This window comes from Primulina tabacum, chromosome 9 (genome assembly GCF_025594145.1).
Source record: "Primulina tabacum isolate GXHZ01 chromosome 9, ASM2559414v2, whole genome shotgun sequence".
Classification (NCBI taxonomy): Eukaryota; Viridiplantae; Streptophyta; class Magnoliopsida; order Lamiales; family Gesneriaceae; genus Primulina; species Primulina tabacum.
In genome coordinates this window covers 39,712,383-39,737,645 of record NC_134558.1, presented here as the reverse complement: position 1 = coordinate 39,737,645, position 25,263 = coordinate 39,712,383, and the positions used below count along the sequence as shown (strand labels likewise).

At 34.2% G+C, this 25,263-nt stretch overlaps 3 protein-coding genes and 1 pseudogene across 6 annotated transcripts; 3 read left to right on the top strand and 1 right to left on the bottom strand.

Moving 5' to 3' along the window:
• The first annotated feature begins 2,542 nt into the window (after window positions 1–2,542).
• LOC142556120 (ribosome biogenesis protein NSA1-like) lies at window positions 2,543–7,589 on the top strand. Its single transcript, XM_075667388.1, has 12 exons — window positions 2,543–2,785; window positions 2,887–3,005; window positions 3,533–3,562; window positions 3,662–3,798; window positions 4,593–4,772; window positions 4,858–4,921; window positions 5,043–5,150; window positions 5,416–5,569; window positions 6,313–6,402; window positions 6,779–6,834; window positions 7,161–7,218; window positions 7,301–7,589. The coding sequence occupies exons 1-12, from the start codon at window positions 2,704–2,706 to the stop codon at window positions 7,462–7,464; spliced, it is 1,242 nt and encodes a 413-aa protein (XP_075523503.1). The 5' UTR covers window positions 2,543–2,703; the 3' UTR covers window positions 7,465–7,589.
• Window positions 7,590–7,999: 410 nt separating this feature from the next.
• LOC142556121 (mitochondrial pyruvate carrier 1) lies at window positions 8,000–10,690 on the bottom strand. 4 transcript variants are annotated; one of them, XM_075667389.1, is made up of 5 exons: window positions 10,546–10,690; window positions 9,286–9,402; window positions 9,147–9,201; window positions 8,941–9,076; window positions 8,000–8,116 (listed from the first exon to the last, which is right to left on the bottom strand). In XM_075667389.1, exons 2-4 carry the CDS (start codon window positions 9,376–9,378, stop codon window positions 8,949–8,951), a joined length of 276 nt encoding a protein of 91 aa, XP_075523504.1. In that variant the 5' UTR covers window positions 9,379–9,402; window positions 10,546–10,690; the 3' UTR covers window positions 8,000–8,116; window positions 8,941–8,948. The 4 variants fall into 4 exon arrangements, with proteins under 4 accessions (XP_075523504.1, XP_075523508.1, XP_075523506.1 ...); XM_075667393.1 differs by having other exon boundaries at window positions 10,480–10,657; XM_075667391.1 differs by having other exon boundaries at window positions 10,510–10,657.
• Window positions 10,691–18,709: 8,019 nt separating this feature from the next.
• Window positions 18,710–20,316, top strand: LOC142556743 (cytochrome P450 94B3-like). Its single transcript, XM_075668221.1, is given in 2 exon segments — window positions 18,710–19,801; window positions 19,803–20,316. Coding segments are annotated over 2 exon segments (1,512 nt in total). The 5' UTR covers window positions 18,710–18,730; the 3' UTR covers window positions 20,244–20,316.
• A 2,721-nt stretch (window positions 20,317–23,037) lies between these two features.
• Window positions 23,038–25,110, top strand: LOC142556742 (agamous-like MADS-box protein AGL11; annotated as a pseudogene).
• The last annotated feature ends 153 nt before the right edge of the window (window positions 25,111–25,263 follow it).

The following is a 25,263-nucleotide window of genomic DNA, read 5'->3' as shown; positions in this document are numbered from 1 at the left end:
AAATTCAGTAGACAATAATTCCTTCAGCCTTTTTATTTCTTCCACGTCATCTCCAGTGATTATTATATCGTCTACATATACAGTTAGTATCGTACATTTCCCATGAGTAGAGTGTTTTGTAAACAAGGTATGGTCGGCGTGGCTTGGATGGTAAGACTGCCGTTTGAGAACTCGAGTGAATTTACCAAACCATGCTCGAGGAGATTGCTTCAAACCATATAATGATTTCTTGAGCTTGCAGACTTTGTTTGGATTTAACCCGTTGTTGAAACCCGGTGGTATGCTCATGTACACTTCCTCCTCTAAGTCACCATTGAGGAAGGCATTCTTGATGTCGAGTTGAAACAATGGCCAGTCAAGGTTGGCAGCAAGAGATAAGAGAACTCGGATTGTGTTAAGCTTAGCCACTGGTGCGAAGGTCTCACCATAATCAATCCCGTAGGCTTGAGTGAAGCCTTTTGCCACTAACCGTGATTTAAGCCTCTCAATTGACCCGTCTGCATTGTATTTGAGAGTGATCAGCCACCTGCATCCCACAGCTTTCTTCCCCGGCAGTAAGTCTGTAATCTCCCAGGTTTTATTGCTCTCTAGTGCATGGATCTCCTCATACGTTGCAGCCTTCCATTCTGGTACTTTGAGAGCATCTTCCACAGAGTTAGGTATTTGAATTTGATCAAGATTGGAGACAAACGCCTTGTAACTCGTGGAAAGATTCCTATAGTAAACAAAATCTTGCATGCGATAGGGGCCGCAATCCCGAGATGGTTTCCTCACGGCAATAGGTAGGTCCTGGTTAGTTTGATTAAAAACAGGAGTTTCAACAGGAGTGTGAGTATTACCTTGTTCCGTTACAGATTCGGAAGCTGGAGTAGATTCATGGATGTGTTGTTGTGTGTTCTCTCGTTGGACTCCATGAGGGGACTGAAGTTGAGAAGGAGGTGTAGGTGGGATGTGCTATGGCTGATCACTCAGGAACAAGTACTGGGATTCACTAGGAAGGGATTCACTAGGAACATGCTCCCCCTGAATGACAGTATTGGTAGAGTAGAAGGGTTGTTTCTCCTGGAAAGTAACATCCATAGTGGTGTAGTATTTCTTAGTGCTTGGAGAGTAACACTTATACCCTTTTTGTGTGGATGAGTAGCCAACAAATATGCACCTAAGGGACTTGGGATCTAGCTTATTCTGATTGTAAAGATGAACATACGCTGAGCAACCAAACACCTTAGGTGGAAGGTAGGATATCAGGCGAGTGTGTGGATAGACAGATAAGAGAACTTGAGTAGGGCTACTGTAGTCGAGGATACGAGATGGCATGCGATTTATTAGATAGGTCGCAGTAAGTACAGCTTCCCCCCCAATAGAATTTTGGTACGTTTGAGGTGAACATGAGTGATCGTGCAACCTCAAGAAGATGTCGATTCTTCCTCTCAGCAATACCGACATTTTTTCGGTATACCGAACTTAAATTTTAAAAAATAACAATAATAAATTATTTTCGGTATTTCGGTACCGAAATACCGAATTTCGGTACCGAAATACCGAAAAAAAATATTTCATACCGATACCGATACCGAAAATTTCGGTACGGTATGATACCGTACCGAAATGTTTGGTATACCGATTTTTTCGGTAAGTTCGGTATTTTTTTCGGTACGATTTTTCGGTATTTCGGTATTTTTTCTCACCCCTAGTCCGAGGCTAATTGACTCAAATCTGGTTGCTTTTGAATTATTTTGACTCATATTTTTTTGGGTCCTGAACGCTCTAACTAAATTTATTTACAGCCTTCAATATTTCCCCCTGAATTAAGTGTTTTAAATTTCTTTTCCTTTTATGTAAAACACAAATTAATTGATATTTGTAAGATTATACTTTATTTTAATATATAATGAACGTATTGTGTAATTACTATTTAGTGATACTAGTCTCTATCATAATAAAATAATTACACCTTTACACTGACCTTAATTTCCATGGTGAATTGTTTCTATAATTTCTATTATTCTCTAATTGACTAATAAATACATTGTTGAGATATTCATGTTTAAAAACATTTACATTCTGCCAATTAAAAGCGTAAAATTCATTGTCTACGCTACAAATTTATTATTATATTTATATTTTTTTGCATTAAATTTTTTATAATAAAGTTATGTTCTTTAAGAACAATTTCATGATAACCAAAATTAAAAAGTCTCTATTTTTAATTAAGAACAAATTTTACTTGACTGAATAAGTAATTTTATTTTTATTATGGGAAAAAAATTCAAGATTCATTCATATATTATAAACACTTACCATACATATGTCCATAATGCTAGAATAACTACAGATTTTTTTGAACTCGTGAGTTTTATGATTTTCTAAATAATTTTTGAATATACATTTCTCATATCTTATTTTTAAAGAATTCAACATATTGTTTTCTTTAATTCAAAGAATTAAATATTTTTTAGAAAAACAAATTAATTATTTAAATCAACAAATTAATATAAATTTTTTTAATCGAGACAAATAAATATAATTGGTTATGGTTTATGTAAACATTATAGCTTACACTGCCAAGAGCCCAATAAGGCCTTAGGCATTGCCTCCGCTCCGCCGCCCTCCCCCTCCTTCTCTCGCATCTCCTCCTCTGACGACGAAGACCAGAATACTTGTTGATTATCGGTCGGAGCGCCGTATTCGATACAACGGAAGATGCCACGGACGACGACGGTGGAGAGCCCCGGCTGCCCTCCAATTCGAGCCTTAACCTTCGACGTTCTTGGCCTTGTCAAAGGTAAAAAGAATGTATTTTTATATTTAATTTCCTCTGAAGTACAACCATGATGTACCAAGTTGAAATTTTTTATCCCTATTTTTGAATATATTTTCTCACAGTTATTGAGGGGCGTAAAAATGAGAATGGTGGTGCTGTCAAGATGGTGGAGCGTTGGGGAGAACCAGATTCATCTAAATGCGTGCTTGCTGCTTCGATTCTAGACAGAGAGTCTGACCCGGTACCTTATTTTGGATGTATATTTTAGTGACATAATTTGTGGTGATTGTGATGAGCTTTTAGTGATGAGATATCTCACCTACAGCCAATTGATATTTTAATTTTTACTACTGGAATGTATCGAGCTGGGTAAAATTTCTCCTGGTCGGTAGGTTTGCAAAATTCTGTAGTTTTATATTTTGTTACCCTGACTATGTCCTACCACCCAGTCAAAGGAAATTATGTTGAATCTTCAGCAAGGCTTGCAATGCCGAAAACTTTTCGTTGGTTGTATCTTTTGGTTATGAGGGATCTCGGGATTCGGACGTTCCTCATACTCTGTCAATGCACGGAAAAATATGTAGATGGTGATAATGTAATAACTGATAAATGTGGCATCTTTAAGATCTTGTTTAAGGTCCATATCCTGTTCTTCAGTTGCTGGGTTTTTAAGTTGAATTACAATAAACTTGTTTTAAGCAAATTGTTCTGTTTATTGTGGTTTGACACACTGTTGGGTGTATTGCATGGAAATATGTAACATGGCAGCTGCTCGGTATTGCAAGAAAATGTGGTTCGGTAAGTCCTTTTCTTGCTTCATAATATCAAAGGTTATAAATCTCTGTCACCTTTCGCAAACCCTGGCAGACATGCTAGTGATGATAGTTTGTTCGACAGATCGAGGTGATTAGTGCAATTAATGGGAATCTTCGTGTTCACATTCCAAGTTTATATGAAACTGCAACCAGTCTGCAGGATGATACCATCATTGGATTGCATTTGTTTAAAAAACACCAATCAGAGTCATCATCCAGGTATCATACTTTCCCACCTTTTTTCCTTTTTCCGTTTTGTCGTGAGTAAACCTATCCAGATGCACCTTTTGTTTCTCAAGGTGATTTGTTGGTTTTTTCTTCGGTGGGAACTGGGTGATTGATGTGAAGAAATATAGATCACTAGCAGTTTTGGCTTCTTTCTTCGACCCGGAAGAAGATGATATAACGTAAACCGTCATTACCAAGTGCAAGCCTGTGAATAGTGAACGGGGATATGTTTGATCTCTTTTTTCTGCTCTAGTTAATTTTTCATGAACATTTTTTTCTTTGTTGGTGAAGGATACTACGAGTTACTCTTTTTTCACATATCAATTTACTCGTGCAACACTAGTATCTATGTAAATTTTTGTTTCCTACTTTTATGAACCATGTCTTGGGATATCATCATACTCAATTGCAACATTCTGTTTATTTATAATTTGTAGGAAAGATCTGCCTATAATTTCTTAGGATAAAGTAATTGGGTTGCATCATAAAAATTGAAATGGCCCATAATAGAATGTAGTGCTACGATATGGTTTAGCTGACAGTCAATTGATTAACCTTTTTCTTCATGGAAATTGAGCTAAATTTTTTCAAAGGGGACCATTGACAAATCTGGTATTATGGGACACTAACTATAGGATTTATGAGCTCTGATCATAGAACTTGAAATGCAGCGGCAGTGCAGTTACCTGTTTGCTTGACGGTTTCAATGTTTTAATTTTTAATTCTTTTGTGTTTACTGTGTGTGACTCTATTGCACATGTTGACTTTCTAATATCTTGGTTTAGGTCATGTATGTTGCATGTCTGCACAAGAAAAGGCCATGTGAGCTTGGAATCAATTGATGTGACCAAATCATCAGCAGAGTTCATGCACCATCCTTCTACAACTACATGGAATATAAGTGATTTTGGGGAGATATTGCTTTCAAAAATAGATGAAAGTGAGAACTATGCTCTATATGGAGGGTAAGCTTATGAGCCCATACATTTATAAACTAAATAGTCTTTTCGAATTGTTTGAGGGACTGTAACCTATTTAAATAACACTCAGGAAGGGTGTTGAAGTAAATATCTGGGATCTCAGCAATAATTCAAAAATCTGGGCTGCAAAATCTGTAAGTTACTACTTTACTCTATGTTTTTGCAGTCTTTTTAGGTGTGAATGCTCGACGCAGAAATTATAACTGCTCTTGAATTGGGTTAAATGTTTTATATTGCTGAATCTATGTTGTGCAGCCCCCAAAAAACTCTCTTGGCATATTTACTCCAACTTTGTTTACAACTGCGACCTTCTTGAGTAAAGATGATCACCGTAAATTTGTGGCTGGCACCAATTCCCATCAGGTAATGTTCTACTCAAATTTTTCTCTTAAATTTGCTGTGTGCTTAAGATGAAAGGACAGCTTTACACTGAGATTTAGCTTCAAGAACTCTTGTCACTTTATTTGTGGTATACTTGTGCTGACCTTGTCTGATTGTTTAGTTGAGATTCTTAAATATTGAAATGCACGATGTAATCGTAACCCTGTAGAGAAGTTGAAAATAAAAAATTTTTATACAAATCTTTGTGTTTTCTGTAACTTACTGAACCAACCATATCATATGGCAGGTTCGACTGTATGATATATCTTCCCAGAGAAGACCTATCATGTCAATTGAATTCCGGGATACTCCTATTAAATCTGTTGCCGAAGATTTGGATGGACATACAATACATGTAGGAAATGGCTCAGGTGATCTTGGTTCCATTGATATGCGCACAGGTATTCTTTAGATGCCTTTTTCTGGTGCCGATTGATTATTGGAAATTGAATCTCTTTTTGTATTCTTCTAAATGAAACGGCTCTGAACCATGTTATAACGTGTAGGCAATTCTTCTGTTGCTGTACCAAACTGTGTAACATGGTGCAATATAGTTTCTGGTCCCGAAACATTCATAATTTATGTTATTCACACTTACAATTCTCTAAGATGTAAATAATTTGTCTTCTCTCACAGTCTGTACAAAGAGCATTTTTCTGTTGAAACACATAATTCTTTTATTTTTATAGCGTCAAAATAATACAACACGTCTTTGTAACATCGATATATCCGCCTGATATTAGCAGGAATTTTGTATCTTAGCAGTGGCAGTGGAGTTCAGCCACTTTGTTTTACCGTGTAGTTGTTTTCAAGTTTTAAGCGTTCGAAAATTGATGACCATGATTACCCATTCAAGTGTGAGCACATTTTTGTGTCAGATGCTGTCAGGTTTTTTGGTTTAGCCAAATTACTTCTTGATTCCTTTGCTTCAATGTGGTTGGCACACCTTTCTGTTCTGAAAGTCTTTTAATCTCGCATTTCACCTATTTTACTTATTATAATCATAATTTCTTCTTGTTCCTGTTTTGTTGGTTTTTTAGTTTTCAAGCCTCAACTTGTGTGTTATGCTAATTCGAGATTGCAATCTGTTGATTATATTGGGTACACGAGTTTCTATTATTTGCATGTTGTTTGAAAACTGTAGGGAAACTCTTGGGATGCTTTATCGGAAAATGTTCTGGAAGTATAAGATCCATAGCCAGGCATCCAGAACTTCCTGTGCTTGCTTCATGTGGTGAGTACATTATAATAAATTGGGGCATCATAAGATATTGTGTGCAATATTCTGGGCTTAATATCTCCAGTTCAATTTAATCCTAACATATGAATTATAAATAACAAACTCAAAATGTACATGGCTCTGATGATCAAAACTACTTCGACTCTGTTCCAGGTATAACATCCTACCATTTTTGCTCCGAAAATCTTTGTTTGAAAGCATAGCTTGTGAGATTGTCACTGTTCTAATTCCAGATATATTTCAACGGAGAGCACTGTTTTCACAGTTATTCAAAAAAAAAAGTTGTTTCATCACATCTATGGTTCCAGAAATATTTGTTTTTTCTATGGTTGGAGTTATTTGCTGACTGCGTGATTCGGCTTTCTACTAGGGCTTGACAGCTATCTGCGCATCTGGGACATTCATTCACGGCAACTTCTATCTGCGGTATGCCATGAAATCAACTTTTAGCAGTACTTATTAGTTACTCAAGTCCGAGTTTAATTAGAATTCTCGAGGTTTGTCCACTTCTGCAAAACTTTTCGCCAAGAACCGCAATTGCATCCATCTTATTTGAAGTTCCTGAAGTGTTACGTTTGAAGCAGCCAAAATCATATGTATTTATGGGTGAATGACGATTCAATTTTTATTTCTTTTTATCCTTTCACTTGCCTAGGCGTAGGTGGACAAAATTTCTCAACTGTGGGGGCTATGACCAACTATTCTTGTCCCTTGTCTGCTGATAAATATTTTTCCTACTTGTATTTTTGCAGGTTTTCCTGAAGCAGCCGCTTACTAATGTCTTTTTCGATTCGCATTATCGCAGTGAAGGTATGTTTATTTGTTTACTTCGTGCGCTTATTTTTGTGCTTTTACAAACCCGAGTTCTATTCTATCTTAATATTTTGTCCAGAAATCGCTGTTTGTGCACCTGAGCCACAAGGTGCACCGGGTCTCGACATAATCGAAGAGGAACCCCTGCGTCTCAAACGAAAAATGGGTTCTAGAGAACACAAGGGATCTAAGAAAATGTCGATCAAAAAAAGTAGCAAGAGGTCAAAAGTTGAAGAACATTAACATCAAAACAAGCTTATTTTGCGGAAGTGGATTAAGTTGTGAAGTGCAAGTCGAAACTGGTTACTTGTGTCGAGATTTGTATTTCTATTGAGATTTTTCCCCCTGATTCCGTTTGGTTTTCATTCCCTGATCGAATTGCAATTGACAAAAAGAGTTTTAAAAATATCTTAAGAGTAGGAACAGTAAAATAATTTATAAATTATGATTAACGAAAAATAATTTTGATGAATAAGACATCTAAAACCAAAAGAAAAGTTATAATTTTCACAAGGCATATGGAATAAAGATATGCAAGGAACAAGGCACTTTAACGAGTAGAATTATTTGAGAAATGTGCAATTATTGGATCAGTAGTCAAGATCATCATGGACAAAACAATTGACACCCACAAGTTTCATAATAATCCAATATCGCCGCTGGCAGTGTGGAACACAGCTGCAAAAATCTGTCGACTACAATGAGCCGACAGAGTGCTTTCACGATATAATAAATATATGAAAATGAAGATAATAAGATGAAATCATGGAGAGTTCAGGTTTTCTTGGTGCTAGGTGGGGGAGAGGAGAGGAGGCACTTGTTTGAATGCTGGAAGATATAGAAGAGCAGAATATTTCATTGAGACGAAGGCCCAGCTCTCTTATGCTCCAGATACCTGGAAAAGTAATTGTTATTCCAAAGCTGCTACAAAACATGACAACAATACATACTCATGTAAAATTATACACACCAAAATGATAATTGATGAGAAACACACAACTTATGATATTGCAAGGATCGAATGTGGTTCAAACACCTAAAATCCCATTTGATGTAAAGACATTCCCATAAACAAGACATACAAACCAATACACAATTTCAAGACTCAAGAGGAAGGGGCTTTGCGTGGACTGTGGATAAATATATTCAAGCTTGCATCGAGTCCAACATCAATGAATTAATCGATCAATGGCCTTCGTTTTTAGAAACTGAATTATCGCATTCTCCGCTTTTTTTTTAAGCTCACTATCTACCAGCCTCCCCACAACCCTGCGCATGAAACTCCACCCAACTTTCCCAAAAAAACAGAACCAAACAGAGAGAGAACTGTCTCACAATTTGTCCTCGTTTCAACATCCAGAGATAAGTACATGACAAAGAAAAGAAAATATATTCATGAAATTTTTGTTCAGTAAGAAAAGTGCATGCAAGGAAAGGAGGTATCGCTATGAAGTAACATTCCTGGTTCCCCTTTGTATTGCCTGTCTTACAATTCTAATCTTCCTAATTAACTTTAACCCTTGAAACTCACATCATGTGGCCAATAACCACATTTTTCTAAATGTTATAAACGATTTAAATTTGTATAAAAGCTAAAAATAGTTGAAAAAAATAAAAAATATTAATTTCTCTCGGCAGCAATACATCGATCCATTTGTGCAGGATGAGAGATAAAGCATAAGAGCCACATGAATCAAACTGAAGTGTTAAACCACATACCCTTGACCCTAGGCCCAACGGGACAGTTGATATAGTTGCACTGACTCATTTGAAGCATGACAAGCTAGCAACAAATAGTTACGAGGCTGTACCATCCATGCAAACCTCATAAACAATGCAGAATATATACACATGGCTGCATCATGTAAATAATAGTTAGCATCCAAAAATGTAATCAGGGCAGTATCAGAATCCCATTATTTCACCTCCAGTCATGTTTCCAGATATCATTTCTGGAGGTTTTTTCATATCAACAAGCCCCTGGAAAACCAATAAGAAAATATTGCACAAAATTTCACCATCAAATAACTAATTTTGCATATCAACTAAGGCATAGAAGCATACAGCTATAACAAATCCCCAATTAGCTACAGGACCCCAAAAATGAGTAGTTTTGGGACCAACAGGACTGTTTAGAAATGCTTTGAAGAAAGCCATAAATGAGAGAACAACTCAACAAATCTGCAGGACACAATCAAAAAGTCAGAATTAATCAGGATATAGTAAAGCAAAAACAAGCTAAAATGTTCACAAAATCACGGCAGAGTACACTTCAAGAACTTGACAATTTTTCAAAACAACTTAAACTTTTGTTAGAAGAAAACAAGAGCCAAGACTTCAAAATCTGGACATGCAAGATAATTCAATAGGTTATCTTGACAGTCAAATGGAATGTGAAAATTCTCTACTACGTCCAACAAAATATGACAAAAAGCATCAAGACATGACCAAATACGACAAAGGCATGTATTAGAAATTCAGAGTCTTGTCGGATGTTGAAAGAGCCCGACATGCCAAAAATATTCAACACATAACATCAAAAAACTCAAAATTACTCATATGTAACTATAACTGCTGCCAATATTTGCAAACCGAATAATGGGTCTGCTGGTTTTTATTTTCATACTTCCACTTTTAATGGAAATAAACTAATCAATTTTCGAGTCAAAAACACATGAACAGAATCGACCAAAAGGGGTTAGAAACAAAAAAAAGACAGCAAGGGGATGAGGTGGTGGAAGAGAAGGGAGAGAAGTAACTGACTAATCAATCGTCTTTGTAGACAACATGAATACAGAAAAAATGTCCATGGTGCGTTTTGGATCCATAGAATTCATCAAGTTCAAGGAGTTAAAGATGAAAAATATATCCAAGTTTGGATTAAATTACTCCTTATTCTACTTCCAAGACTTTGATTCCTTGATACCAAACTCTAAGTGAACATAATAGTACCTCAGCTCTATCGACAATAAGATTCCAAACAGAAAACAAGATCAAACAATTCCAGTTTTTCACCCAAATAAGAAATAAATTCCAACACAGATCAAAGCCAGCATACCATTATAATTCTTACAAATTACATATTAGCCGGAAGCCACTACCACCCCAATTTTCCAAAGTCCACACCAACTGCCACAGTCTCTAATTGTTTCAACAAAAGCTCGAATTTTTACAAATTCAACAATGTTTTTTGTAAAAAAAAAAAATTAAAAGTTCGTGATAAGCATGCATCCTCTTATAATAAAAACACACATATACCTGGTTTCTCAAAAAAAAAAAAACACATACACGCGCAAACATATGATCCAGAGTTCGTAGTTTTACCGCAAAGGCGAATAATTTGATCGGAAATTTGTCCGCTAATCGGTCATATTATGATTTGGGGATAGGAAAACGAAAGAATCTGGGGAATACTCGTGTGCTGCGACGACTATATGAAACCGTGTGGTCGCGACAGGATATAATACCTATTGTTATTTTCTTAATTTTGTGCTGTCTTATTTTAAGCTCATTTTAGTATATAATAATAATAATTGTTATTTTTCTAAGTAAAAAAAAACATTTCTTTTAGTTTTCTAATATTTGGTAATTATTTTTGAGCAAATCTTGAGACGGTCTCACGGATCTTTATCTGTGAAAAATCAATCCTACCGAGATTCACAATAAAAAATAATACTCTTAGTATAAAAAGTAATATTTTTTCATGGATGATCCAAATAAGATATTCATCTCACAAATACGATCCGTGAGACTGTCTCACACAAGTTTTCGCCATTATTTGTTTAGAAAACATGGGTTCATTTTGATTAAATAATTTTAAATTAATTGGGTAAACACAAATTTCAAGAAAATTTGGTCGATTTCATTTGAGATGTTAGATTAGATTTGACTAATTAAAGATATTAAATCGCCTTAATATCATTTAGTGCTATTTAATGTATATATAGGAGTGTTTATGAGAATCTTTATCATACTAAAAATATTAATATATATTTACATATCAATTTATAAAATTTGGTCGAATCAATAATGATTCGAAGGTGTGTTTATGAGAATGTAAACAAAAATGATAGTCCAAAGTTGTTTCCGGCTGAAGTTCTTCCTGAATTGCAAAGATTGCTAGCAATTTTACTGTAAAAGTTCCAGAAAGAGTGGCTTTGAAGATATTTCAAAGGATCCGGTGAAATACTTGCCAAGGACATAACGAGAAAGAAAGCTCAATTTCTTATTAGGTTAAAATATTATGGCTCTTGTAATATAAATATGCTAATTTATTTATTTATTTATTTTTTGGCTGTTTTATTGCTGCGTAGGGAAGTGTCCCTCGCTTGAAGGCAATTACGTACATGGAACATGGCAAATGATCAGAATGTGCAGCATTAATTCAGAGCCTGTAACTGTTAATTGTTATTTATTTTTTTGCAGCTTCAGAGTGATCCTCAGCCAGATTGGATGATAAGAATGTGAAGTTACAGTTGGAAAAAGATTCGTTGGAAATGATGCTGAAGTTCATGTATTGTTTAAAAGATATATCAGTTGTCTGATCCAGTAAGTTTAGTGTCTTTGTAACTATTATCGATGTCCATAGCTGAAATGACTTTTAACCAGTTCCCGTTTTCCCATTATAGTCCATTGTGTCAGGGTGAAACACAGGAAAGGTGCATAGTTCACAAGTCAAATGTTGCTTCGTCTTCACTTGTTAGAAATTAAGGTCAAAGGTACCCAAATATCATTCTATTTGTTCCTGATTATCTGTGTCTGTATTTGGAGCATTGCCAGTATGGATATTGTGTTTGTTTGGTTTTGCATTTTGCGGTGAATTTAAAATTTCCTTTATTTCATATTCATATCAGAATTTTTCCTGAAATCCCCAAATCTGAATGCTCTTTGAAATTCAAGGTGGATTGTCTTTAAATCTTATGGCATTTAACTCCTCTTGATGCAAGTCTAACTCATTTTTCCCAGTCCTATGCGTAATTTATCTGAATCATGATCTACGTACACACATAATCGTTGATAATGACATTAGATTTTAAGGCCCAACTGATATTGCTTACAATTTGTAAACTGTTTTAGAGGCTGTTGTCATACATAAAACGTGTTTCAATATTTGCAAACCACACAATCCCAATATCATAGGGCTAAAAAACCTCCATGTATCAATCTGATAATTCTGTAACGGAAGTATGAAAATATTGTAAAAATAACTTACTAAAATTATTTTCAAAATACGAGTAAGATGAAGTTGGTTGTGCCATAATCCAAATTCCGGGATTTGCCTTGTGATATACCCTTTTGTGAGATGTCGATCTTTTGTGATAGTTTTCTGCTTGTCCTTCTCAGCTTCTCCATCGTTGCCTGCTTCTCTTTGCTGGTTTGGTGGACACTCAATGCATGTTTGACTTTGCTCAATTTTGGTGGTTTGGACCTCTCCAGTTGTGTTCATTAATGTTGTATGCATGATATTATGATGTGATCATGTATGGCAACACACCTTTCTCTGAAGAACATTTACCTTTTTCTGGGGAATGTCATTCTTGTTTCTTTGATCATACCAGACTGTTATATATTGATGCTCAAGCATTAGTTTCCCATGGTAGAACAAATTAATAAAACCAATATATTCTTATTTTGAGACAAACAAAATGGATAACTTAGTGTATTTTCATTAAGTATCGTTGATTATGAACAAAGTTGGAGTAGAGAGTCAAGGAGCAAATTTCAGGAAAAATTTAGAGAAGCATTCGAGTGAGATTGATCGAACGTTCAGTGAAAAAAATTATGAAAATATAATCCATATTTATGAGCTTAAGCAATATTCATAAGCAAAAGAATTCACATTTATTAACTAGTCACCTCCCTCTATTGCCATTAGTTTATTATTCAAGTCAGAACATTAATTCTTTAATCCAATTTCAACCTCTTTTCAATTCATATCGAATTCGAGCAGTAATTTTCATTATCTGTCTATTATTTCAACAGTTTCTAGTGGATTATAGTGATTACCCTCAATTCAGTGTGGGAGACTTTGGAGTTTGGAGGACCAGAAGTGTAGAGCCCCAAATCAGTACAGGTAAAACATATGCATTTATTTAAATTGTTAAATTAATTATTAAAATTTAAAATGATTTTAGAGATGTGTGATTTATGAAATTGTATTATTTTAATTATTTATGTTTATTTGATGCACGTTAAAATGTTTTCTCGAGTTTACGTTACAGGGGAATATTCGATGCGGGATCGAGGGAAAGAGACTGGCGACGATTTTTGTAATTTTAAAATGCGGTATTTTATTTTAAGTTAGGATTGAGGCATTTTAAAAGATTTATGAAGTTTTAACATTTTAAAGCCTAATTTAAATAGTAGGTTATTTTAAGATTTTAAAGTTTATCAATTATGTATTTTATTTTATTTCTTTTGGGTTTTTTTAGTAAGGTTGTTAGTGGATTGGTAGCCTTAATTAACAAGTTAATTATTAATTTCAAACCCTTAATTATCATTAACTAAATAACTTACTACACTTGCACACACACGTTTTATTCATTTGTTTTGGTCAAACTCACATCACCCATTTATTCTACCAATACACACATGCACATTTTCATTTTTGGTTTGGTGAAGGAGAAGAGAAGTTTCTTTGAAACTCTCTTCCATCAACTTCCTTTTTCATCATCTACCTTCTCCATATTTCCTTCAACAATCCTTCGTTGGTTTAGCAGCAAAAATCCTGCCTCAAGTCGCCCGGATCATTTCCCGCACCGTGTCGCTTCTATATTCACCGTATCGTGAGTTTTAAAGATCAAAGGCATGTATATTCTTTCGTTTTATGCATCGATCTCGTCATAGTAGATATTTTGATGTATGTTATGCATGAAAGTTTGATTATTATGAGCAAAGTTTGAGCGTTTATGCATTGAATCGATTTCTGAAACATTTTAGATCTCAAAAGACGTTTTTGCTGTCATTTCGGTGCATGTGTAATTTCGATTCGTTTTCTGAAAATATTTTCAGCATATAAAACGTAGATCTTTTTGATACCTTCGATTTGATATAAAATTCGTAATTTTCGGACAAGAAACGAGTGAGTTATGGTTGTTTTTGTGTGACTGCTCAAACCTACGATATTATGAAAATGATGTTCATCATGTTTTGAAATTTTTGAGTTGTAGGCTTTGTTGGGTATCACCTGGCTTGTGCTACTGCATTTAGATATGTTATGGGATGTACTTAGGTGTTGTTTGGTGGTTCGTTTGGGTCGGGATTGGCTTGGGATGTAATAGAAGTCGTAGGAAGCGAAATGATGTCGAATTACGGGTTATTGTGGTATTGAAGTTGCTTGTCGATGTTTGGGGACGTTTGGGGTGTTTATACGGGTTTGAATCAACGTAATAGCATCCTAGGATGAGTCTCGAGGCGTTGGTTCATGGTCCTTAGGCTTGGGTTGGAAGAATGAATAATTAAGTTAGTGAATTTTCGTGAGTTTCCATGTCCAGAGGCTACCCGGACCCATTTCCGGACCCCGACACGGAGTCCGTGTCCATTTTTCCTTCAAAATGTGAAATTTTCGTGTGTACCCGGACCCCTACCCGGACCTCTACACGGGGTCCGTGTACCCCCTTATAAAAAAATTAAAAAAAATAAAAAATTTTTAAAAAAATATTTTTTTTTAAATATGAATATAAATATAGGATTTTGTTTTGTGGTTATGAATATAAAATAGAGGATTTCTTTAGGGATTCTAAGTCATGGTTTACTATGATGATTAAACTAGGTCAAGTTCCGAGTGATCTAGAATGTCATAAGCTATTTATTTAATTCCGTGGTGAGCACGAATACCTACGTCTAAGCTATAAAAGATAAGTGTTTGAACTCATGTTAGTATGTGCAGCAGTGGCCCCAAGCGAGATCCAACGAATCCCTCAACGCCAAGTAAGTATGTTTGACGTGCAAAAGAAAATATTTTAAGTTTTTGAGGTATGCTAAATGTCTTGTGATCAAATTATAAACGGGTTTGGAAGTCGGCGAACGTGGTCGAGGACATCTCCACCCCGGTAAAGCATAACCGGGTTTAGATCAGGATTGGAAAGTGGTAAAGCATGACTAGGGACCAATCCACCCGTTAAAGCATGAACGAGGATCTCATGTATGTGGTGGTGGATTTTCCCTGCCAGCCCAGTACTGTGGTTTAGTCTGATCAGGCACATTTATGTATGTGTCACTTACTTTGAAACATATCTCTACGCAAAATGATGTTATGTATGCTCAAGTATGTATGATGCAATTATGTTTAAGAAAAGTTTTATGTTGATAGCACGTCTACGTTTATGCTATTACGTTCAAGTATGTTTATGTTATTACGTTCAAGTTTCAAGTATGTACGCTCTATTTTAAGATGCATGTGGTTTTATTACGTATTACTTGTTATTACCAGTTTATACATGTTGAGTCTTTAGACTCACTAGACTTGATCGATGCAGGTGATGATGAATTTGAGGAGATGAGGGGTGAGGATCAGTGAGCTGGCTTGGACTGAGCGGGAGGCTAAATCCGAGGACCGCCCATGTTTTAAGATTTTATGCATGTTCAATTATTATGATTTTAAGGAGTGGTGTTTTCAATGTTTTAAACGTTTACTTATCGCAACTTGTTGGTAGTTGTTTTATTATAAATATTTTAGACGAGCAATTATTTATTAACGAAGTTTGATAATTTCTACTTATTTAAGAAAATTTTTATTTTTCCGTAAATTTAAAGTAGTTAAATAGTACGGTTCGTTTCAAGAAGCCAGTTCCTCGTAGCTGGGGGACCTTAATTTCGGCATCGATTACATCTTTGGAATCGAATCTTGTAGAGAAGTCAAGAATGTATATATGATTTCAATTATGATTTATACCGAAAATTGCAATTTGGATTAGTGTATGTCCGTTGCTTTGTGATTTTGAGAATTTTTTTTAATTAAATTTCAGTTTTAGTGGCGTATAATTTGATCGTCGGTAATTTTATTCAATTTTCTATTGAGAGTGTTGATATGACATTAATCATGTCGGTGCCACACTCATGCAGATATATCAATATCACGTCATGAAAATGAATAAAATTGTACATACACAAAAACAAAGATAATGGATTAACATTGAAATCTGATAACAATAAAAGACCAAAATCATAATAAGACAAATATTTAAAAAAACAAAAAAAAAGTTGTCCTTTATTTATAAATAAATTTGATATTTATTGTCATCTCTATGACTTTGAAATGGAACAATAATAATTTTATATGGCATACAATGGTCGATGATTCAGAATGGATGGATGTCGACTCCAAGCGTTGAGTGCTGACTTGCAAAATCCTACTTCACTTGCATTGGGAACTTACGATGTTGACTCGTACCGAATTTAATGTTGAAAACTCAAATTAAAAAGGCCACATGTTACACACACAGAGAGAGAAAGATATATATATATATATATATCGTGATCGGTTATGATATGATTAACTCTAGTTATTATTAAAGTCCATGAAAATCAATTACAAACTATTCCGACCAATCATGGGATGAAAAGACAATACATAAACAAAAAATAAAATATTACATTATTAGATTTTTAACAAACAAAAATAAAATATTACTTTGATCTGATGCCGAATACTTTTTTATCGCGACAACACTATCAACTCCGTTCAAACTTTTAAAAAAGAAAATTTCCCCATAGAGAGTCAGACTTGTAAGACTCTAACTTCAAGTTTACTTTTCGTTTGAAGGCGTGGTTTACTATAAATTGGATAAAACGTTTAACATATTACATATAACAAATTTGATTAATTTTATGCTTACGTAACTATAAAAGAGGGGGCAAAAACTTGTGTGAGACGGTCTCAGAGGTCGTATTTTGTGAGACGTATCTCTTATTTGGGACATTCATGAAAAAATATTACTTTTAATGCTAAAAATATTGATTTTTATTGTGAATATCGGTAGGGTTAACCCGTCTCACAGATAAAGATTCATGAGAGCGTCTCACAAGAGACATATTCAAAGGAGGAAGGGAATTCAAGTGGTTATTCACTGCAACTGATGAAATTTTATTTGATTTCTTCTTGTCTTTAGTTATTACATATATATATCTTAATGAATATTATACTATATTATTAAGTAAAAAAGATTTAGAACATTAATTTTGACATTAAAACTATATTAAAAAAAAACTTTTCGAGATTGTGAACATCGTTGATGTGATATCAACTTATTGGATATATCGTTTCATCACATCTAACAGAGAAATGTAACTTCAACGATATTCACACAAATATTCATAGTAAGTCAATATATATATATAGCCAAATCGACTTCCTACAGTATCGTTAGTCAATATATATTGTGACAATGAAATAAGTGAGATTTTAATTTTCGTTGGAATAATAAATGAAATAGAAATTTGCGCCTTAATTGAGCTGTTTGAAATTAGATTTCACTAATTAAAGATATTAAATCGCCTTAATGATATTAATTACCCATTCACCCAACAAAAAAGTGAGGGGGAAGAAATAACAAATTGAGCTAGAGAATGAGTTATGAAAATTCCCCATTCCCCATAATGTATTTAGGTATGTACTTATGCTATAAAGATTACAAATGCTGATTATCAGAAATTGACATGAATAATTCTGTGGTTTCGACTTAAACAATTAATTAAATATAATTAAAAAGGTCAGTGATTTCGTGTGTGTACATTATTATTATTATTATTATTATTATTATTATTATTATTATTATTATTATTATATAATATTTTGATCATAATATAATATAGATATAATCGAGATAGTTAACAAAACAATCATGATCAAATATTTTTAAAAAAAAAGAAAAAAAGAAAAACTACCTCCTCGAGTATTTTTTTGGGATGAGTTATTTAAGAGATTTTGTTGGAAGAGTATTTTTTTTAAAAAAAAAATCTGATTCGAAGTTATTATCCAAAATTTCCCTATACAAACAACACTACTACATGTTATTGTACTTTTAATTATGTTTTAAAATTTTTAATTCAATTTTTTTTATATAAAAAAAGTATTTGTTAAAATAAAATCGATTCCACAAAAACTCAACGCATGTCGAAAAGAACTATAATATATAATCAAATAATTAAAGTATATATTTAAAAAATAAAAATAAATAAAATATCAACGATTTCGTGTTTAAAGTATTAAATATCAATGTTTGTATTTTATTGTTATTATTATTTCATCTTTATACTGGAAGTCGACCTGCGTTATATTTAATAAAGTGAAATTAATTCGGACAATTATGTGGGCCCCGCCAACTTTCGCTCGTATTATCCGCCCACCTTTTCAGTCAAATCAAACTGATAGTACATAAGTTTATTACACGTTTTATTTTCACCAAATAAACACGTGACTGAATTCCTCTGCCCATAAAATAAATAAGAGTGCAATTTTTCCAAACTCCGACCCAAATCAAATCCATCTTCTCCATTTTTATATTTAGCCATGATTCTCTCTCTTCTTTCTTGTGTCACAATAGGGTTTCTTCTGGTTTCTTGCATGATACGGTACAGAAAACTTTATCTGAAATTCGAAAAGTTCACCTTCTGTGTGAGTAATTTTGTCAAGCTTCCATTACTCACTCGCATTAAATGTCTGATCTCATTCTACCAGAACCGCCACCGCCTGTTGGATTGGTACACACAGCTCCTGTCCCAATCCAAAACACAGACTATTGTTGTGCACCGCCTCGGTGCTCCGAGAATAGTCGTTATTGCCAACCCAGAAAACGTTGAGTATATCCTGAAAACTAACTTCGTAAACTTTCCAAAGGGCAAGCCTTTTACTGAACTGCTTGGTGATTTTCTTGGCCTCGGGATCTTCAATGTTGATGGTGAGAAATGGAGCATTCAGCGAAAGCTGGCTAGCCATGAATTCAGCGCTAGATCTCTGAGAGAATTCGTGGTGAAAGTTCTCGAAGACGAGGTGGAAACTAGGTTGATTCCTATTCTCGAAAATACCGCGGAAAATGACACGATCTTGGACATGCAAGAGGTTTTGAAAAGGTTTGGATTCGATACCATTTGTAAGGTTGCACTTGGGACTGACCCTTGTTGTTTGGATCTTTCTCGAGCAGCGCCGCCGCTTGCGGTGGCGTTCGATTCTGCTTCAGAGAAATCCGCCCTGCGTGGAATTGCGCCGGTTCCAGCGATGTGGAAATCGAAGAGAGCCTTGAATTTGGGATCGGAGAAGGATTTGAAAGAGGCTGTGGATATTGTGCATGGTTGTGTGGATGAAATAATTCGAGCTAAGCAAGAGGAGATTAAAAATAATGATGGCGGCGGTGGTGATCTTTTGTCGAGGTTTCTGGAAGCTGGTCTTGATGGTGAAATGGTAAGAGATATGGCTATAAGTTTTCTGATAGCTGGAAGAGACACCACCTCCGCCGCCTTGACGTGGCTGTTCTGGATGTTTACGGGTCACCGGGAAATCGAAAAGCAGGCGGTGGAGGAAATTATTTCGTCCAAAATTTCCCAGAAGAAACTGGCTTTTGAAGACTTGAAAGAAATGAATTTCAGTCAAAGCATGTTTGTGTGAATGCATGAGGCTTTACCCACCAGTGGCTTGGGACTCGAAGCATGCAGCAAACGACGACGTTTTGCCCGATGGGACTCCTGTCTACCGAGGGGATCGGGTGACGTATTTCCCGTATGGAATGGGGAGGATGGAGGAGTTGTGGGGTGAGGACCGATTCGAGTTCAAGCCGGACAGGTGGTTCCATGAGGACGGGGTTTTGAAATCAGTTAGCCCTTACAAGTTCCCCGTGTTTCAGGCCGGTCCAAGAGTGTGCCTCGGCAAAGAAATGGCTTTAATTCAAATGAAATATGTGGTTGCTTCTGTCTTGAGCCGGTTCGAGTTTCTACCAGTTCGGCAGGAAAGACCCATTTTTGTTCCTCTGCTGACAGCTCACATGGCTGGAGGTTTTCATGTTAGGGTTCGTCCGAGGGTACTGTATTGATCTACAGAGATTATAATCTTTATGTTTGTAATATTACATTAAATCAATTGCTTAAATTATATAATTTTATTTATATCACATGTGCTAATTAGGGGTACAGTCAAGCAAGCATATTAGATAATATAAATGGACTATTTTAATTTGCGACAAAACTTTCCTTTCAAAGATTTGCCTTGTTTCTTTAACAATACTGGTTGACGTTGGCAAATATTTAATTAGAATGCGGTGAAAGAAATCTTTGGTCAAAATTTGTACAATATTTGAATTGTTTGTTTAATCAAATAGCCAATCTAGGGACAATACATGCATTTGATTTCTACAACTTTGTCTCTCTTTCTCTGGTGACACAAAATCGGAATTTGCTTGCATTTCGATAGTCTCATATATTATTATACATATGCATGCATTTCATTTCTTCATCTTTGTTTCTCTTTCTTTGAAGACACAAAATGAGAATTTGCTTGAAGAATGACCTTTCTTTATATATAAAAATCAATGTTTTTAAGTAATTACAAAACCTAATCTCAACAATATAAAAAATTTATATAATCACATTAATGTTTGATTGAATTACCCAACGTTGCAAGAAAATAATGTGATCTATAGTTTTTTAGTGATCTATATATTAACCAATTTGTTTAAAGTTGTACAAATAAGTTTTAAATCGAAAACAACATTCGTAACACATTTATAATTTTGTATCTTGTAAAGAGGAAAATATATATATTTAACAAGAATAAATTTTCAATGCAAGAATTATAAGTTTTAAAAAAATTGGTCATTTGCTACTAAAATTTAGTATCCATTCAGTAGGATATTTTCTGCTATATATTTTTAGGCTGCCCAGCATGAAATGAGTTTGTACAACAAGGGGCGAGGGGTTAAGGGCCTCCTTTGCAAGTTAAATGCTAATTAGCACAGATTGGACCTACCTAGCCCGCACAAACAGGCAACATATTTTTTTGGTTCCATTATGAAAGAATGCAAATTGAACTTCAGCAAATGCAAACTATATATATATATTTTTAGATAATATACACTTTTCCTTCAGCAAATGCAAACTATATATATATATATTTTTAGATAATATACACTTTTCGCCCGTTCGTAATATATTGATTTAAACAACTTTTTTCTGAGCACTATTCTGGGTTTTAAGCGGATACAGTCCTTCTTGTAAATCCTTACGAACGGATTTCTCTCCTACTCCAATCGTATAATCAGGTACACGATCAGAAACTAAATTTATCGTATATATCACACCATATATCTAAATGAAATTTGCTTAATGAGGTGGAGAATTTTTTGTGTAAATATTGTATTCTTTGTATCGGGTCAAAGGCTGACATTGTACAACTATAACTGTATAATATTCCACTTGATAAATGATAACCACTTGGAAAGACCGCATAAAATGATCGTCACTTGTATGATAGATATCTACATGCCCTTACCAATATTGAAATATAGTGTTTATATCACAGATGTTAGTGTCAAACTCAAGCAAATTTTATCCTTATTTTAGATGATTGAATCGATTAAGAATTAGTTTAGAATATACAGTACACTTTCTAATGTGTTTCATGATCTTATGTTGAGACACATAACTCATGGTATCTATTATATATTCAAAGAATTTATCAATGCAGCTTACATATGTATAAAGATAAAATAAATATAATGATTGGATAAAACCGTATAATATTATTAAATTAAATATATATTTTCTTACATGAGAGTTAATTAAACCAAAACCATAAGTTGATTCGTTGAAGACTCATTTTAACAGTACAATAAATCTAGTCTTCCATTCCAAAGTGTGAAACTATTGATATATCTTGTCTGCCGAAGCAAGGTTCAATAGAGACGAAGCACAGCCCAAGGTGTCGGCCAACCAATAAAGCAACAAATGCAACGTTATTGACTATAAATTGATCGATCGCAAAAATATGTGTGTGTGTGGCTGCCTGCCTGCCAGCACTTTTCTTGAATTTGCGATACAAATTAATAATGTTATTTAACATTCCTTGAACATGTCATTATTATTAATTTTTTATAAAGTATGATTTGTAATAGATTATGAAGAAGTTAGTGGCCTATGTGTATATATATATATATATATATATAGATTATGACATTGGAGCTAGTACTAGGTTTTGGAGAAATGATTCAAAAAATGCCATGATTGTTTTATCCGTGGTATTCTTGGAACCCACCATGTCCCATCAACGAAAATCTGGAAACAGGTGTCGAATATCTGCTGGAAGCCCTCTCTTTTTCTCTATCAACTACGTTTCGTTTTCTTATTGCAGCGCTTTTTTTAAATGTCTTATATTAATAACATGACTATTTCATTGGCCTGTTTGTAAATTAAATCTGTTTTTACAATATTCCTAATGTGTGCTTTTATCACCTAAATTTGACTTAACAGGATTGAATAATAATTCGCAAATTAAAATGTATCTTTTAGTTTGTTTAAAATAAAAATCCTAATTAGAAGCTATTAGAGTTTGGACTCATAAAACGTGTATTTGATCTTCCACTCACAGGGCCGGCTCCAGAGCATAGGGCCTCCAATTTCTTTTTTCTTTTATTATTATAATTTTCATTTAAAATCTTAATGTAATACATATATATATATATATATTACATAAATAAGAACTTCGGCCCATAGACTAATTTTCTGGAGAGCGTTTTGTGCATCATTAGAACCCCATTATATATATATATATATATATATATATATATAAACACACACACACACATGACGCATACATACTCCTTGTACAATATATATAGGTGGCAACAAGAATATTTAGAACGTGCTTTCTCTTGATTTTTTTTAAGATATCTTCAACTTATATCAATGAGCAAGATGCTGCATAATTAAGATTTTTTTATTCGTTCGGAGATAGCTAGGCTGCACAGGGAGTGCGCAAAAATAGAGCATTTCGCTTGGAATTTATGATCCGCAGACGACGCGCGCATAGATGGGGAGAGGGAAAGTGGAACTGAAAAGAATCGAGAATCCCACAAACAGGCAAGTAACATTCTCAAAGAGAAGGAATGGGTTGCTAAAGAAAGCTTTTGAGCTATCTGTTCTGTGTGATGCTGAGGTTGCACTCCTCATTTTCTCTTCTTCTGGCAGAGCTTATCAGTTCTCTAGTCATGAGTATGTCATTAATCAATTACACGCCTTTCTGTTTGTCGAATCCTTGCTCGGTATAATGAACTAGATCGTGTATGATTCTGATTAATAATTTTCTGGTTTGTGGATGCAGCATTCATAGGACCATAGCTAGGTACAAAAGCGAAGTGGGAATTGCTCAAACAAGTGATCAAGGCTTCACAACCATGGAGGTGTGTGTGTGTGTGTGTGTGTGTGTCTCTCTCTCTCTCTCTCTCTCTCTCTCTCTCTCTCTCTCTCTCTCTCTATATATATATATATATATTCATTGATGCAGTAGTATAACTCCTCTTTATTTTTCTTTTTGTCAAGGTATGGAGGAATGAAATTGATGATTTGAGGAGAACAGTAGCTGCTTTGGAAGCAAGAGACAAGTGTGTAATCTTCATTAAAAAAAAGGAATTATTTATAGCTATTAGTTATCGGTGTTCTTGCTATTTTCATACTCATATTCATTGTGTACGTAATCTTTTTCTTATTGTACTAAAGGCATTTTGCTGGAGAAAATCTATCAGGGCTGGGCATGAAAGACTTGAAACAACTGGAACGCCAGTTGAGGATTGGTGTCGAACGTGTTCGATCGAAAAAGGTAGTATCTAACAACAATACATGTATGATTCAAGTAAAAACTATTGCAAGTTTTTGATCATTTTCATTGTCGAGTAGTGATTAACATTGTATATATACGTATACATTCGTATATTTGTTAGGAATTTTTTTTTTACTAAAACATTTTTTTGTTATTTGTTACATTCATAAATTAGATCACTGAACAAATAAATTAATCAGCGGATGTCTTAAATTTCACAGAGGCGTATCGTTTCAGGAACAAATAAACTACCTCAAGAGAAGGGTAAGATTCATTATTAGATCTTTTCTTGAAAGGGAAATTTAATATTCAATTCATGAGCAACAAAACTAAAGGATCGATTATTAAAATATTATTAAAAATTCATATTTTAATTTATTTTGTTTGTGCAGTATAGAGATCTTCAAGAAGAGAACAGTCATCTCCAAAAGAAAGTGGGCATTTACAGTTATATGATTTAAGAGTATAGTTGTCCTTTAATGGTGACCAATTTTTTTTAAAGCATTTAGGTTTCTGTTTCTTGTTTTTCATTTTTTTGAAGGTTAAGCAAAGTGAGCTTCAAGAAAGCAACACAAGCTCAAGCGTTTTCGAAGCAAATGTGACTTGAGCATGGAAAAGGTGAATAGCATTAATTCAATTTTAATATACACAAATATTTATATCGTATGAAGATTACGAGGTGAAAGAAATTTGTTTAACATAATAGTAAGAATTTTGTGTATTTCAGATGTTGCGACGCCTTGTGACGATATGTAACAGAATAATATATATGCGTGGTTGGTCTGATCCGCTTGTGTTTTTCATTTTCTTGCTTGCTTTGAAGGATTGAATCGAAGAATTCATCCTGGATGAAGGTTTGTTCCGCTGTTTCGGTTAAGCTTGGAGTAGTTTGGTTTTTTTTTTTTTTTTTTTCTTTAATCTCTATAACATTTGGTGTTCGTTTAGATTTTGATTTTAAAGCTTCATGGAACCATCTTCGCCTGTGGGAATTAATGTTGATTTTTCGAACTTTAAAATATTTGTGTTATGCGGATTGATTTGTTATTTGACTTGTTCAGATATTGCTGTCAAAATTGAATGAATAAATTTAGTTCTAATAAGAATGAATATAGAAGATCATCAGACAATTAAAATTATATTTGAAAAAAAAAAAAAAAATCAATTCAGCATTTGTCTCGTCTCCATCTGAATGGACTTGTTTGTTGTATCTCGATCGGGCAATGAAAGTTATAGATTTATTGACA